At 35.3% G+C, this 17586-nt stretch overlaps 1 protein-coding gene across 8 annotated transcripts in view; it reads right to left on the reverse strand.

Annotated features, from left to right (window-relative positions):
- Positions 1–17586, reverse strand: part of SLC4A10 (solute carrier family 4 member 10) — a 238689-nt gene that overhangs the window by 114223 nt on the left and 106880 nt on the right. For 7 of the 8 annotated variants that reach the window (XM_036320544.1, XM_036320542.1, XM_036320546.1 and 4 more), the window contains exons 3-5: positions 15542–15688; positions 12321–12459; positions 2867–3027 (exon numbers count right to left, since the gene is read on the reverse strand). In XM_036320544.1, the coding sequence (XP_036176437.1) occupies positions 2867–3027; positions 12321–12459; positions 15542–15688 (447 nt within the window). Of the gene's footprint in view, positions 1–2866; positions 3028–12320; positions 12460–15541; positions 15689–17586 lie in introns of those variants that run through there. The other variant, XM_036320547.1, reaches the window with a different exon arrangement.

Here is a 17586-nt window from a genome sequence, read left to right on the forward strand (position 1 = left end):
CTGAGGCTAATTTTGCCAGATTGAGAAATTTGACAGCTTCCTTATAGGTAGCCAATCCAACATTCATTTGGATAAATCCATTTTCAAAAGTAATGCCATCACTAACATTAAGTAGCAGAAATAAACTCCTTACTTTGGGCATGACCCTTAACCTTCTGAATTTCAGTATCTTTATTTATGAAGTAAGGATAACCATAAGAATAGTAAGCCCCAAGTTTATTTTGAGTATCAAAAGATAGTGTAGAATAACTAAAAAGAGCTTCCTAAACTGATAAGACCTTCCTAAATGGCCAAATACTATGAAAAGTCCAGTTATTTGGTTCCTTACTAAAATATTTATTAGGGAACCTGGGGGAAGGTGGATCCAAGATGGAATCATAGAAAGACCCTGAACTCACCTCCTCCACTACCATACCTAGTATACACCTACATATAGAAGAGCTGAGGGCTAATTGAACAGCTTCTGCACAACAAATGCTAAAGCAACCACATTAAAAATAGGAGAAACAGAGACACGGTAACAACAAGGACCCTACCCCCAACACAGTGTCCTGCAGTAGGGAAAAAGACCACTAACTGCCTCCTGAAGACTTGCCTACCCAGGGGCACAGCAAGAAAACAGCAATTAAAGGGCACCTACACTATATGTGAAGGAAATCCATTGACTAACCCTATAATGTCTTCCAAATGGGTGAAAAACAACTAGAAGTCTCTCTAGGAAGTGCCATTTTTTACATTTCCCCTTCACCTTTATAGAACAAGTGGGAGCACAGTCCAGATGCTTTAGCCATCTTGGGAAGGCTGCCACAGTGCCTGCAGACCCCCGATAAACACCAGATGGAGCTGTCCTGCCAAGGCAGCCCCAGTACTGGTCACTTTGAAACCCCCATAGCCTGTGTTCTGCCAAGAAGACTTCTGTGCAGCTTGTCCGGGGCATCTCAGCCTATGCCCACTCCACCTCCAGTAGTCCCACTGGTAGCCCCAGTGAAGAGCATAACAGAACAACCTATGCCTGATCCAGCTCTCCTGCCCAGGGCTCCTGATACTGCACATTCCGGGACCTCCCAGTTCCTACAAGCCCCAGCTCCAGCCATCTTGCTAATCTGGCACAGCATGCCTTGGGATCCCTCAGGCCATGCCTGCTCTAGTTGTAACTGGTTTGCCAAAAGAGCCTGGCATATGCAGGCTACACAGCAGCCACTCCTTCAAGACTTGGTGAGGTAGAGAGGGAGCTGTTTTGCCTAACTCATAGAAACAAACACAGTAAGTCAAACATAATGAGCAAAGGAATATGTTCCAATTAATCCCCCCCAAAAAGAACAGTAACAAAACTGAGGTAAGTAATTTACTTATAAAGAGTTCAAACTAACAATGATAACAATGTTCACTGAACCCAGGAAAAGCATGAAGGAACACAGTGAGAACTACATCAAAGAGTTAGGAAATATAAGAAAGAAAAAATCAAAACTGAAACATACAATAATTTATACCCTAGAGGGAATAAATAGCAGACTACGTGGTACAGAAGAACAGATTGGTGATCCGGAAGACAGAATAGTAGAAATCACACCATTAAAAACAGGAGGAAAGAAAAAGAATTGTTAAAATTGAGAACAGTTTAAGGGACCTCTGGGACAACATGTAATGCAATGTATGCATGCCTATCAGCACCAACAACCAAATAATCTTTAAATTAATTCAACTGCCATTAAAATCTGGGCTATATCCCCTGGAAGCCTATTGTTTCTTCAAATAGTAATGTAGTGTAACAAAAGGAACACATGGCTAAAGTCAGAGGCCCTTCAATGGAACCTGGACCATGAAAGTTTCAGAATTTCTATTTTCTCATTAAAATTGGGACTGATACTTCATGAGGCTAGTCTGAAGATTAAATTAAATACACTATTTTTCTAATACAACATTCTCTCATTTATGTGATCAAAAATACACAGTTTGATGCCCCCCCCCCCCCATCTCTACAATATAATTATGGCATTAACATCTCCCTTAAGTCTTTCTATTTCACAAAAAATTCCACATATACTTGGATCTGCTCCCCCTCGGAAAAAAAAAAAAAAAAAACCTAGGAATTTTTAAAAACTGCTTAAATACTTGCTTTGCTTTTATTTTTAAAATCTCCATTAACCATTTCATTTATGCCCTTTTAAAACTCATTTCTGTGTTTTTTGTATTATTTTGTTTTTACTAAAGTGTGTTTGTTTTTCAGACCATAAGATACGTGAGCTCTTTGCCTCTATTTCTAGAATACCAGTAAGAAGCTTCCTAAATATCACTGCTTGTGTGATGTCGCCATAATAGGCTCCGAATGCGAAGCATTCTCCCCAGGGGCTGGTCATAGTGTTCAATTACAAACTAATCTCAACTGCATCACTTGGCAGCCTCTAGGATTCAAGAGTTTAAAATAAATGATCATACCTTCCTATTGTTTTCTAAACAACATTTTTCCCATTTACTAAATAAGATTTTTTTACTTGGTTATTTCATGTTCTTTAATATTGAGAAATATCAATCTCTAGCTTTATGATTGTTTCCTTACATTTTCTAATGATGACAGTCTAATTAAATATAATAGTGAAAATAATAAAAACTAAGTGGGAGTCAGGATATCTAGATTCTTGTTCTAGACTTGCCATTGGACCAGTTAAACCATATTTTTCTGATACTCAACTTATTTTATATTAAATAAGAAGGTTGGAAAAATTATTTTCAAGATGTCATACACTGATTGTGAGAATCTATTTTTCAAAGATCACGCATATATAGAATTATAAGGAAAAAGTAATAACAAAGATCAGCTGTAGGCATAAGGATGAAATAGGCTAAAGGATGGGGGTGGGAGATATACCTGCAATTTCTTCTAAAGTATTGGCATGCATGTCCAGCAACACAGTTCCATTCAGAATACAACTTCTCAACTCAAACAAGCTGTGTAATGAAAGAGTCGCCACATAAGGCTTGCTCCACCTCTCTCCTCCATCTTCCACATCTTCTTCAAACTTCAACCACCTACACAAATAAATATTATCAAAACATTGAATATTATATTGTAGGTCCATGATGCTTTATCCTAATAATAAAAAGTAGAAATAGCCCAGCTGGTGTGGCTCAGAGGTCGAACACTGGGAAAAAAAGGTCACCATTTTTATTCCCAGTCAGGGCACATGCCTCTCATCGATGTTTGTATCTTTCTATCCCTCTCCTTTCCTCTCTCCCTAAAATCAATAAATACATATATTAAAAAGTAGAAATATAAAGATATTCCATTGCTTCTTGGTTTCATGGGTTTTGAAAGTAAGTAAACGCTATCCCAAGTCACTGTTTATTTCATTTAACAGGAATTCTTTTTGTCATTGAATAACATATTAAAATAAAAAACTCATATATTTTTATATTAATTTGTCTAGCTCTGAAAAAGTGTTTTAATATAAATGTTTCATCAGTGGTTACAATGAATCTGTTATAGAACTAAGAAAAAGTATATATACTTCATGAAAAAATAATGATAATTGAAAGAGATGCAAAAGAAAAAAGAATACTCATTTTTCTTTAGTGGGAGGTCTTAAAACTGAATTTTTTTTAAATATTTTTTTATTGATTTCAGAGAGGAAGGGAGAGGCAGAGAGAGATAAAAACATCAATGATGAGAGACAATCACTTATTGGCTGCCTCCTGCATGCCCCCTACTGGGTTCAAACCCGAAACCCGGAATTGAACCCAGGACCCTTCAGTCCTCAGCCCAACACTCTTATCCACTCAGACAAACTGGCTAGGGCTTAAAACTGAATATCTGAGTCTCTTGATAATTTTTCCATTCGATTAGAGAAGCTTATATAACTTGGGGACTATTCTATTGGGAAAATACTTATTAGGCCTATTGATTGCAGTCACCTCTTACGGACTAAACTAATGAGAACTAAGCTCAACCCTCATTCCCTGGGCCTTCTTGCCAGGGATGGAGAATAGAAGAACCTTGATATCATGGTGCCAAATGGACACCACTGCCCTCTTGGAGTGAAATAAATAGTAATATATATATATATGATTGTTTCTAAAGACAAATAGAAGGAATAAAGAGAAAACAATGATTTTTACTGCTCTGGCATAAGCACCAAATCTCATTCTCTTAGGGACTTGCCCTCTAATCTTAATAGATGACCAATTTAATTCAAACTTTTTTTAATGTTTTTGTTGATTTCAGACAGAGGAAGGGAGAGGGAGAGAGAGTTAGAAATATCAATGGTGAGGAGAGAGAATCATCAATCTAATGGCTGCCTTCTGCACACACCCCCCCCCCCCCCCCCGACTGGGGATCAAGCCCACAACCCAGGCATGTACCCTAACCAGGAATCAAACCATGACCTCAACCACTGAGCAACACCAGCCAGGCTAATTCCAACATTTCTAATGAATCCTAACATAAATTGTCTTTCCCACCCCATCCCCCACCCTTTTCCTCATTCTTTTTGTAGTATCATTTTGCCCTAACTTCCTCTCTCAATGCAATACCACTCCAATTCCCTATATGATATTATATTACTGTTTTATGTAATCAAATGATCCAATGCCAACAGAGGACAAATATGTTGCACTAACTAGTTAGGAAACAGTGGATCAGTCAAAAATAACTAACCAAAAGGGCTAGTCAGAATGATTAATGTGCAGAGTTCCAAGGAAGATAAAGAAAGCTATGGATCTGTCCTCTGTTCAGGGAGCAAAAAATTTTCAGGAAGTGAAAAGAAACCCAATAGGGAAGAACAGTTATGCTGGCCAAGTTTCAGATAGGGAAGAATAACTATACCTACATAAAATATAGGTATAACTATACCTATATAACTATCCTATATAATAAAGAGCTAATATGCTAATTAGACCAAAGAGCAGAACGACCATCCGGACATCCTTCCGGACAACCGTCCAGATGACCTTCCAGATGACACTGGGGCTGCAAGGACCAACCAAGGCTTCAAGGGAGGGCCAGTCAGGGCTGCAAGGGGCTGCGAGGGCCAGCCGGGGCTGTGAGGGGCTGAGAAGGCCAGCCAAGGCAGCCAGAGCTACGAGGGCCAAGCCCCTTGCACGAATTTCGTGCATCAGGACTCTAGTACCTATATAAAACACTTGAAGGTTAAAAAAAAGAAACTTACATTTAAGTCCTAAATCACTGTCAGTATTTCTAAAATTGCTGGCAATTTTATAGGATATTTATCTATTCAGTTAGGAATTTTTCATAGTAGTGATTTTTAACATTTTTTAGCCCTTAACAGGGCCATAAAACTTCATAAATCATATGATGGTCATAGCATAGTATTATTTATCAACTATACTTGTTTCTCTCTCTTTTCTTGGCAAGGAGTAGGATATCACTACCTACATCCCTTCTAACTGGGTGATGCCATGTGACTGTTGACTAGTTCTGGAAATCAGAAATGTTCAAGATGGAGGCGGCTATACAAGTTAGGGTCTCTAAGTAACTACAGTGAACAGATGTGTAGAGCCTCCATGGACATAATAGACATGTATCATGAGACATAAAAAAGCCTTTGTGATTTGAAACCATTGAGACTGCAGAATTTTTTTCTAACAGAATTTAGCTTACCTTAAACTGATACAGATCGCCATTTTTGCTATGCATACCAGCATCAAAATCTTAATTGAAATGAATGATGAAAGCAAATATAATTTTAATAAATATAATAAATTAGTATTTCTTTCCAGGTTTAAAAGTAAAATTATGTTCACATTCTTAATGTCAATATCTCAAAGGATCAACTTCTTGGCAGACATTTTGAGATAATATGGATTTGTGGAAAGAGTCTTGGACTAGTTGGGAATAAAAATAAATTTTGGTTTTGTCTCTATAGCTAAATTGTCATGTAACCAAGGGAAAGACTTTCAGTTTCTCTGGGCCGTGTTCTTCTCATTTATAAAATAAGACAAATTCAACACATTAAAAACTTGCCCAAGGTCACCTAGCCAATGACCTTGTCAACCAGCTTCAACTCCAAGTGTTCTTGTTTTTCTCTAAAGTCATTATACAATTACTTTGGTTGAATTTATGGACTTTTTAAGCTGAAATTTCTTTTGCTAATGCATATAGTGGAAACAACTGATTTAACATTTGATTTTCATTCTTGTCTGGAACAAATCTCAACCTGAAAAGTCTTCTCTGTTCTCTTCCTCCTTTTTACATTATCCACAGACATGACACCAAGAGAGTGGATACAACTTTTATTAAATCCTCTGTCACCTTGAATACTATTCACATATGATGTTTTTACAAAAAGCACAAAAGAAGGAAGTATGTAGAGCAACACTTATTTTGGTGTTATTTTGACTAAAGGACCTTAATAGAATTGAAATCTAGTTTCCAGTCCCTTGGGTAGTAAAGACTTAGGGTTATGAAAGGATGTAAGGGACCATAGATTTCTCTCAATTGAAAAATGTCTTCAGTTAATGTTTCTGGAGCTATAGTACATTCTGTCATCTCTACATATAAATTCACTCCTAAAATGTTGTATTTAAAATTTTCACTCAAGTAAGACATGCTGAAAAATGTTTCTACATTATTAAAATATTATCGTTTCTTAATTATTTATGTATAAGTCCATAAACTAACTCATACAATAATGTTATTTGTGACTTATGATAACACCAATAATAAATTCATTTTTAAAATACTAGTGGGCTTCTAGATCTACATATATCAGCAAACCTTTTCATATAAGGAAAATTATAGTTAAATTTTATACTTCCAAATAACAGTGAAGATAATTAAATAAATAATAAAACATCTTCATCATATTATATTGGCTCCTTTGAAAGTGAAAATTTAAATTTTAAGAATTCCTAGGGGGGAGGGGAGGCCATGAATGTGTAGTCCCAATCATTTTTATCCCATGTATAGATAGATTCAGTAACCACCACCACAATCAAGATAGAACACTGTTCCATCACCACAAAGAATTTTCCCTGTCTGTAGCTTGTCTTTTCATCCTGTTAACAGGGTCTCTCACAGCACAAAAGTTTTTAATTTGAATGAAATCCAATTTATAATTCTTTTCTTTTATGGATTGTGCTTTTGATATCATGTATGAAAACTCATCATCCAGCCCCAGGTCCTTAAGATTTTCGCCTATGCTTTCTCTAAAATTTTCATAGCTTTATGTTTTAAATTTATAATTTACTGTCAATTAATTTTTGTATACACTGCGAGGTTTAGACCGAGGTTATTTTTTTTTTTTACCTATAGATAATTGTTTCAGTACCATTTGTTCAAAAGACAAGTCTTCCTTTATTTAAAAGCTCCCTTTGTCAAAACTCAGCAGTATTTGTGTTGGTCTTTCCCAGTTATCTATTCTGCTGCATTGGTCTATGTGTCTATCTGTAAAAACATTTTAAAAACAAATCCAAAATGTATATTCTTTTCTTTAGAATAATCCCCTTCAAATTAGGTGCTTGGCCTTTTGGAAAAGGAGAATGAAGTCTCTGGGAATTCCAAACAATTTGGTAGTTAAAAGGACCACATATAAGTTATTTGCATGAATGGTTTGATTTAGCCACAGGTTTCATGACCACTGCAGGAGGAAGCCGAAGATCCTTTCTATAAAAAGGAACCCACAAGTTACAAATAGCAAGTTACTAAACATTTCAAGATTCAGTGCTTCATGCCATCTTCAGAATAATGCCAAAGGCTTTAAGATATTTAAATATTTTAAAGGCTACATTAAAAATTTTATATATACACAAATTCATAAGTATAGCTACTTTCTGGAGGGAGGGGGGTTCATTCCATTTTAAACTTCAAAGATAGAAATTAACAGGTCTGAGAACACACCAAATCCTGTTTCAAGATTTGTAGTCACTGAGTATGCTGTCAGTTGCAAAATGCCTGATTGCAGTTAATGACCGAAAGTGCTGCAATTTATTCCAGTTTTCAAATAAACTCAGCTGACATTTGTTTGAATAGCAAACCAAAGCAAACAAGAGTTTCACAGGCATGAATGAGAAGTGATGGACAACAACAAAAAAATCAAGGTTATAGGCCATAAGCATGACATTTTCTATGGGGGAGGGACAGGTTTAAACTCAGAGAATATTTTCATTTCCTTCTGTATCTGGATCTGTTTTCATCCATGATTAATACATTGGAATCTTTTTGTACTAAACTACAACAACCAAATATAGGTGTTTCATTAATTCTTTGAGGATTAAGTTGACAATAATCTCTATAATACTCATATTAAAAGTCTACAAAATACATTTCTTCTGCAAATTAGAAATAGATGTTTTCCATATATATTAAATCTTTCTGTTTATTCCATTCCCACTAATTCCGGTGACCTTTGCAAAGAATTTTTATTGTCTGCTTGTACTCATATAGAAAGTAAAGAGGTTACTATACCATCCAAAATTACAGCCTCAGAGAAGTCATGGCTTCTCAAGAGAAAACATCCTCCTTTGGGTAGAGCTGGGGATATGGAGGGTTAGAGTGGGGAAATGGTTAGGGTGGGGCTTGAGAATAACATATGTAATTATAAAGAGCCTATTTTAACAAAAAAGGGGGAAATGAAATATATCCAAACCTAGTTTATCGATATTCGCTGTTCTTAATCCATATTATCTTCACACCTCACATTGCACTGAAAAATCATTATGACTTGAACCTTTGCTAGTTTTGAATATTAAATGCTTCACAACATCAATAAAATCATTTTGAGGTAATAATCCTTTCTATACTGCCATGTATGTATCAGAGGCCTCACTGCTACCCCCTGCTTGGCCTCTTCTGAGCTCCTTTGTGGAAAGCACTTTTTAAAGGACAACCACAGTGAATCAAGCATGTTGACTCCACAATTGCACAGCTGTGGTATCTTTGAGAACTTTTCTATTAATAACATCATATGTTATTTATAAGCAGAACATTCTAATCTTGTTGATTTCATTAGTCCTTGTCATATGGCTTCTTTAGGGTTTTTAAAAGTGAACAGCTGTTTTTCACAAACATTTATTAAATAATTTTGATTCAAAAAATTCACTTCAAAATCTAAAACTTTGCTCAAGTTTTACTTGGCAACAACAGTGGGTATGAATTATTCAAGATGTGATATATGACAGGTGCAATGTGCTGATAAACTATTCTTTTTATTTCTACTAGGGTAGACAGATATTAATCTCCCTGGAATACTAATCAAAAGAGTGAAGTGCTTCAAATGATATGCTAATGATTTATTAGAATTAACTTGCATTTGACAAATTAGATGGAGTAATGAATTAACTAAAATTAGCCTTTTTAAATAAATTAGGGACACCAGAACAAAGTTACTTCTGCCACTTAAAAATCCACTACACTTCTAAATCTTCAATAAATACGTACTGTTCCCTGACGTATTGTCTCAGCCAAAATTCATGTACCCTCCTCTTCAATGTCTGTTACTATTTGATTGCTAATCAGATGTCTCCCTGAACCTTAAACAGCTGCACCATGCATGAGGTTCCGGAAGCATGTCTGAGAAGACAGGTCCCAGCTAATAATATTCAAGAATACTAATAATTAACTAGATCATCTCTTTTATTCTTTATAAATAAATAGCAATACATTTTGGTGGTTAAGATTAAACACTTTGTTCAACTCAACCATTAGAACATAATAAAAATCTTATTGGCTCAACTGTGACAGAGTGAAAGACTAGATTCTAAATTGAACTGTCACCTACTAGCTTTATGAGACTGGGCAAATTATAAGAAGGTATTGGTTAAAAGGAACAGATGACTATTCTATTCTGGAAAGTGAAAAATCAACAAGCATTTTAAGAATAAGAGAGTTACTCATGCCAAAACACATATTCCAAACTTACTTCTTAGCTATGTTATATAGAATGAGAGTAAAGAAAGAAATACTTCAAGTCATCTGGGAACACCTATTTCTTTTTTGTTCCCCATCACCATTTATCCCTCTATACCTTCTTCCACCTCCAACCTCCCCTATCCACCCCCAAATCACCACCATGTCCAGGAGTTCTCTCACTTTTTTTACTTTTTTGCTCAATTCTCTCACCCCAGTCCCTCCAGATCTGTCTGCCTGCTCTCTATCTATGAGCCCGTCTCATATTTGCTTGGCAGTTATAAGAAATACGTGTTCTTTCTCACTCATATGTGGAATTTAATGAACAAACAGGAACACCTATTTTTTATAACCAGTTGAAGACTGATATTTCTAAACTTATACAGGGAGGTTAGCACTTTAAATTCCTTATCAACAAATCATATAGTTATATCATTAATTTGTGAAGATTATTGTGGTTTCTATTATCAAATAAAGAAGATGACTACATATATTATGTATATTAAAAACTCCGAAGTATTTAGTTTTTGATGCAATTGAAAGAAAAATATAAAGTAAAAGGTTCTTAATCCTGAAATTAACCTGGTTACATAAAAACAATTTCAAATTTGGTTTTATATTTAAAATATTGTAATAGAATCATCATAAGGAAATTTATTAATTTTGTAAATTTTTACTTAAAACGTAATTCACACAGAATAAAATTCCATCAATTTTAGGTATTAAAAAAGGCAAATAAAGAAAATGATGATTTTACATAAAATAGGTAAAGAAAAGAAGCAATTAGTTCATAGGAATAAAATAAAAACATATGGGGACCTGGCCAGGTAGCTCAGTTGGTTAGAGTGTCATCCCGATACACAAAGATTACAAGTTTGATTCCTGGTCAGGACATATAAAAGAATCAGCCAATGAATGCATAGATATGTGGAGCACAAATCGATGTCTCTCTTCTCTCTCTCTCCCTTCCTCTCTCTCAAATAACTTAATTAATTAATAAAAAATATGAAAAGATGTTCAATCTCACTAATAATTAAAGAAATGCAAGTTAAAACAATGCAATTTATTTTTCATCTATAAAAATAAAGTTTGGTGATTGAGTAGGGCAAGGATTTGGGCAAAATAAACACTCTCATACAATGTTAAAGTATAAATTACCAAAACAATTTATGAAGATAGTTTTTAAATATCTTCCAAAGTAAAAAAGTCTGCTCTTTTGTACACAGGTTCCACTTTTGGAAATTCACCCTACATAAATACCGACAAAATAATGCCAAACATATGAGTAAATAATTACTGCACCAATGATTACAGCAAATAAAACAACCTAAGTAAATAAATAATTAATAATCCATATAAATTAAAGGTAATGCAGTCATTATAAGATGTACATCTGTACTGATAACATGGAAAGTAGTCCAATTATATTTTTAAGTGATACTGGGAAGCTATTTTGATTTCCTCTCTTTCACCCTGTGGTTTAAATCATTGCTACTCAAAATGTGGCCCTCAACCCAAAAACATTGCTGTGACACCACCTGGAAGAGTGTTAGAATCTGACACTATGCCTGAGGCCTACTAGATCTACATTTCAACAAGACTCCATGTGATTGGTATTAACAATAAAACTTGGGAAGCAGAGGGTAAGTGACAATCCTAGGTGTGCCCACAATTCCTTGTGCACACCTATATTACAGCATTCATTTATAACCTTGTTTTCTTGCCTAAATCCCCATATTAGACTATGAGACTGCTGAAGGAAAATTTTAATTTTTTGTTATTGTTCTATATCCATTGCACCTGGCACATAATAGGTACTTTATAAGCGTTTGTTATATAAATGAGACAATAAGCAAGAATAAATAAAAAGTAAATGCAAAGTTTAGTTTATTACTCTTTTATAGCAATTCATTGACTATATGACAATATAGAAATATTAATTACAAATGACAAAAAGTAATCTTGAGAAAGTTATTTTGAAAAACACTATGTTTGAATGTATACATATCTTAGATACACATTCAAAATATTTTTATCCTCGCCAACTAGGACATAAATCCAGGACAATACTTAAAGCCTCTTATAATGTTTGCCCTTCCTTTTTAAAAGCCCCCCACTCAAATTATCATATATCACTAGTTTGGGCACAGGCCATAAATCAAAAAGAAATAAATAAATTACTTTTAGATTTCTATTGTTTTCCTGATGACACACAAATTATGCTACTGTTTATCTTTAGGACTGCAGCTGCTGCTGGCTCTGAGTCACTATTTACTATAATTACTGCCTTCAGAGCTCACTCTGACCCAGACCCCATTATAGGATATGCCCAGACCAGATGAGCAATTTCAGAAATTAGCAGCATTCGTGGATGTTTGCAAAATCATGGCAGTAGATATCTGTTTTTCTAATAGCATGAAAATTCTTTAATATGCATTCACTCTTCAACAAAAATCCTCACCTGGCTGTTTCTCGCCACTCCGCATCTTCACCTTCACGCCAGCAAATCTCATCCAGTTCTGTGAAAAGGTCATGAGGAATGTGTTCCTCGTCATCATCCTCAGTTCCAAGAATAAACTGTACCCGCTGTGATGGGGTGTCTATGGAAAATCAGAGACACGAGCATGCATTACCATGACTTTAAGCTTAAAATGTCCCAATCACCTCTTTCATCACCACTCCAAACTCACACCTCACCTGCCTCCACTACAACACTCATCTAAAGTAAACTTGGGCCCTAGCTGGTTTGTCTCAGTGGATAGAGCATCAGCCTGTGGACTGAAGGGTCCCAGGTTCGATTCCGGTCAAGGGCACATGCCTGGGTTGTGGGCTCGATCCCCATTAGGGGACGTGAAGGAGGCAGCCAATCAATGATTCTCTCTCATCATTGATATTTCTATCTCTCTTTCTCTCTCCCTTCCTCTCTGAAATCAATAAAGATATATTTAAAAATAAATAAATAAAAATAAAGTAAATTTGGGGAATTAAAACTAAATTTAGCATTACATTAAGTCTAGCATAATTTAGGAACATAAATATGTAAAACCATAGCAGATGATGTATATATATTATAAAAATAAAATATGATTATGATGATTATTTTGTATTATTTATAACAATCATGAAAACTATTCCATTTACCTCACACAATACATGCATACATCTCTCATCATATATGCTATATTTTATAATAATATTCAGAAGAGTAGACGCTGATAAAATTCACTTATACTAAAACTATGCCGAATATAATTCACCAAAAAACTCCCTTGTGATGTTTCTTCATAGTCACACCCAAGTCGTCAGCCCAACCACTAGCAACAACTAATCTGGCTTCCACTGCTTATAGTTTTTCCTTTTCCAAGATATTATATAAATGGAAAAATGTGATATGTAACCTTTTGAGGCTGTCGTTATTCACTTAGTATAATGCCTTTGAGATTTTGAAATTTATTTGTGTCACTGAGTATATCAGTAGTTCATTCTTTTTACTGCTGAGAAATAGTGCATTGTAGAAATGTACACAGTGCATTTACTCATCCACTTGTTGAAGGATATTTAGGTTGTTTTCATTGTGGGGCAATTATGAATAGAACTGTGATACTGTTCTTAATATGGGTTTTCCAGTTGGACATAAGTCTTTATATCTCTAGGGTAAGTGCCTAGGGGTAGGATTGCTATGTTATATGCTAAGTGTATTTTTAACTTTATAAAACCGCTTTCCAGAGAGTCTGTACTCTTTTGCATTCTGAGCAGCTATGTATGAGAGAGTTGTACTTGTTCCGCATCCTGATCGGCACTTTGTGTCAACTGTTTCTTAGCCATTCTGTGCAGTGACATCTCATTGTGGTACTTTTTACATTTCTCTGATGTCTATTGTTGACAGTTTTTGTGCGTTTATTGGTCATCCATATGTCTTCTTTGGTGAAATGTCTGTTGAAATATTTTGTCAATTTTAAATTAGGTTGATTGTTTCTTTACTATTGAGTTTTGAGAGCTCTTTATAGATTCTGAATATAAGTCTTTGTTGAACATTAACTTATTTTATATCTGAATACAGCTGAATGGGGACTTGAGGGAGACTGGGGAACTATTTAAAATGGGAGAGATTTGCCCTAACCGGTTTGACTCAGTGGATAGAGCATCGGCCTGTGGACTCAAGGGTCCCGGGTTCGATTCCAGTCAAGAGCATGTACCTTGATTGCGGGCACATCCCCAGTGGGGAGTGTGCGGGAGGCAGCTGATCCATGTTTCTCTCTCATTGATGTTTCTAACTCTCTATCCCTCTCCCTTCCTCTCTGTAAAAAATCAATAAAATATACTTTAAAAATAAATAAGTAAGTAAATAAATAAATAAATAAATAAATAAATAAATAAAATAGGAAAGATTTGATCATGTGTAACAGATGATGAGAATAATCTAGTTGAGAGAAAGAGGTCATTTAGACTACAAATTGTATAAGTTTCCAGGTGGGAGAGAACAAGAAATAAACATAATTGAAAAGAAAACCCCCTCATTATATTAAAAGGGGGGAGAGTTGCAGATGTAAGCATATAGGTCTGTATATTTAATAGGAAGGAAGTTGAATAGGTTCTTTCTGGTGGCGTATTTCCCTTCTGACGTACAAAGCATCTACTAAGTGATGGTGAAAAGGAGGCTGTTGGGGAATGGTGAAAAAGGTTGAAAATCATTTTTTTTTTTAATCAAAGAAATGCAACAGAATTGGGAAGAGGTATTGAAAATCCATGGAAGTCGTGAGTTTAAATGGCTACAATTCACCCTTTTGAAAGACTACTGGTATGTCCAGCAGAGCATCCCTACTTGGGGAGGAAGGGAGAAAGCAAAAACATGGAGAAAACCCAACATAAGTATGGATTTTAAAGTAGGAGTGAAAGTATGAATAAAACTATAACAAGGGACCTACAATATATGGAATATTAGCAAAAGTATTAGTAAAATTACAAGCTATGAAATCAGAGTAGGATAAAGAAATAAAGATTATCACATGAGTAGGAAAAAAGTAGAGAGATCAAGTAGTTGCACAAGCAAATAAGAAGAGAAGCTGCGGTCAGAGAACAAGGTGTGCGCATTAGTGACTTCAGAGGCGGAGTACTGGATGTGTAGGCGAGCTGGCTGCAGTGAAGGAGATCATAGGAGACGGGATGGTCAAGGAACTGAAGGCTGGCTCTTGGTTATGTCATGTGCACAGAGGCCCTCAAGGCTCCCAGGAGTTGTTAACAACGACTATATCACTGCATGTTGATATTCTGTATCTACTTTCAAAGGAAAAAGTCAAAACAGCACAAATTTCACATCCTAAAAATAAAATGTGGGCAGATTAGCAATATAAGTGGGAACTTAATAAAACATTTTCCCCTGAATTTTCAAACTACTTAGAGCAATAACTATTATTGGGATAAATTATCAAGAGTTTATACAACCAAGTTTTACTACTTAACTGTTTTTCCTCACTCACAAATCTAACACAATTATCACCTTCATAAAGCAGATGTACAAGAGAAAAAAAGGATCAAGGTTTCTCTCTCCCACTTCTCCCCAAACTGTCCAACACAATATAATTTAGAAAAGTATAAACAATTACATGACTGTTAATTTGGATTCTACAAACGAGTGGAATATTATTATGGTCACAAATTTAATAAAAGCAAAGCAATTCTTACCAAAGGAAGGTGACTCCCTTCCATCCTCTAATCCTGAGTCTCTCTCTCTGTCTCTCTTTCTGTGTTTATGACCACGATGCCTGTGACGTCGATGGCTTTTTCTTCCTCCCAGGGGCACATGAACTCCAATAAATAGTGTCCGATGACCTTATCAGAAGTAAAAGCACAAATTAAACTCTAAATTATTCCAGATCACAGAAGATAATGATTTACATGTTAATGAAAACTCAATTCAATTCAATCCAGCACATAGTCTTTGTGTTTATGATGTGTGTAAATCTTAAAGTTTGGCACTGTATTTTGGTATACTACGGAACAGTCACAATACTATTTGGTTATATATTTTATACTCACCATTAGCTTATTAACTTTCTTAATAATCTCTTTGTGTCTATTTCCCATAGTTTATAATTATACTATTATCATTTTTAAAAAATCATTCTACTTTCTACAGACCTTCAAATCAGTTAGCTCATCAGTTCCCTTTCCTTCACAGTCAAGTGAGTGAAAACTGAGTCTTTAATAAAGCAGATTTCACCTAGGTCCCTAGTAATACCAAGTTCTGCGGAGATTTTTCAGCTCTACTGTTTCTGTATGTGGCACTTGACAGCACTGACCATTTTCTTCTCTATGACTGAACTTTCTCTTGGCCCTCCTCCCTCCACCTTTGTTTTATCCATATCAGTTTCCTTTGTTGGTTCTTCCATTTACCCATTCAAGGTTGGGATCCCCATGACCATAAATTTTTCTTACAATATCATACCCCAAATTGATTTTTCTATTCTCATATATATATATATCACTTAAGAAGAACAAAGATATGCTCAATTAATATTTGACAAAGGTACAAGCGCATACAATGGAGTCAAGACAGTCTCTTCAATAAACGGTCTTGGGAAAATTGGACAGATACATGCAAAAAAAATGAAACTAGACCACCAACTTACACCATACACAAAAATAAAATCAAAATGGATAAAGGACTTAAACATAAGACAGGAAACCATAAAAATCTTAGAAGATTCCATAGGCAGCAAAATAAGAGACATATGCCAAAGCAATATCTTCACCGATACAGCTCCTAGGGCAATGAAAACTAAGGAGGAAATAAACAAATGGAGCTACATCAAAATAAAAGGCTTCTGCACAGCAAAAGAAACCATCAACAAAACAACAAGAAAGCCCACTGCATAAGAGAACATATTTGCCAATGTTATCTCTGATAAGGGTTTAATCTCCAACATTTACAGGGAACTTATACAATTTAACAAAAGGAAGATAAACAATCCAATCAAAACATGGGCAACGGACCTAAATAGAAAATTTTCGAAAGAGGACATACAGAAAGCCAAGAGACGCATGAAATCATGCTCAAAGTCACTAATCATCTGAGAGATGCAAATCAAAACAACAATGAGGTACCATCTCACACCTGTCAGGATGGCTATCATCAACAAATCAACAAATGTGACAAGTGCTGGAGAGGATGTGGAGAAAAAGGAACCCTCTTGCACTGCTGGTGGGAATGCAGACTGGTACAGTCACTGTGGAAAACAGTATGGAGTTTCCTCAAAAAATTAAAAATGGAACTTCCATTTGATCCAGTAATCACACTTCTAGGAATATATCCCAAGAAGCCAGAAACACCAATCAGAAAGGATATATGCACCCCTATGTTCATAGCAGCACAATTTACAATAGCTAAGATTTGGAAACAGCCTAAGTTCTCATCAGCAAATGAGTGGATTAGAAAACTGTGGTACATCTACACAATGGAATTCTATGCTGCTATAAAAAAGAAGGAAGTCTTACCATTTGCAACAGCATGCATGGAACTAGAAAGCATTATGCTAAGTTATAAATGTCATTATTCTGAAATGACTTGGCATTTATTATTTTTTTTAAATATATATTTTTTTATTTTTTTTTTATTATTAGTTAAGGTATTACAAATGTGTCCTCATCCCCCCCATTAACCCCAACCTCCCCCACCCCCCGCCCCGCACACTGATTTTTTATAGAGAGGAAGGGAGAGAGATAGAGAG

Source organism: Myotis myotis, unplaced genomic scaffold, assembly GCF_014108235.1.
Source record: "Myotis myotis isolate mMyoMyo1 unplaced genomic scaffold, mMyoMyo1.p scaffold_m19_p_8, whole genome shotgun sequence".
NCBI classification, from domain to species: domain Eukaryota; kingdom Metazoa; phylum Chordata; class Mammalia; order Chiroptera; family Vespertilionidae; genus Myotis; species Myotis myotis.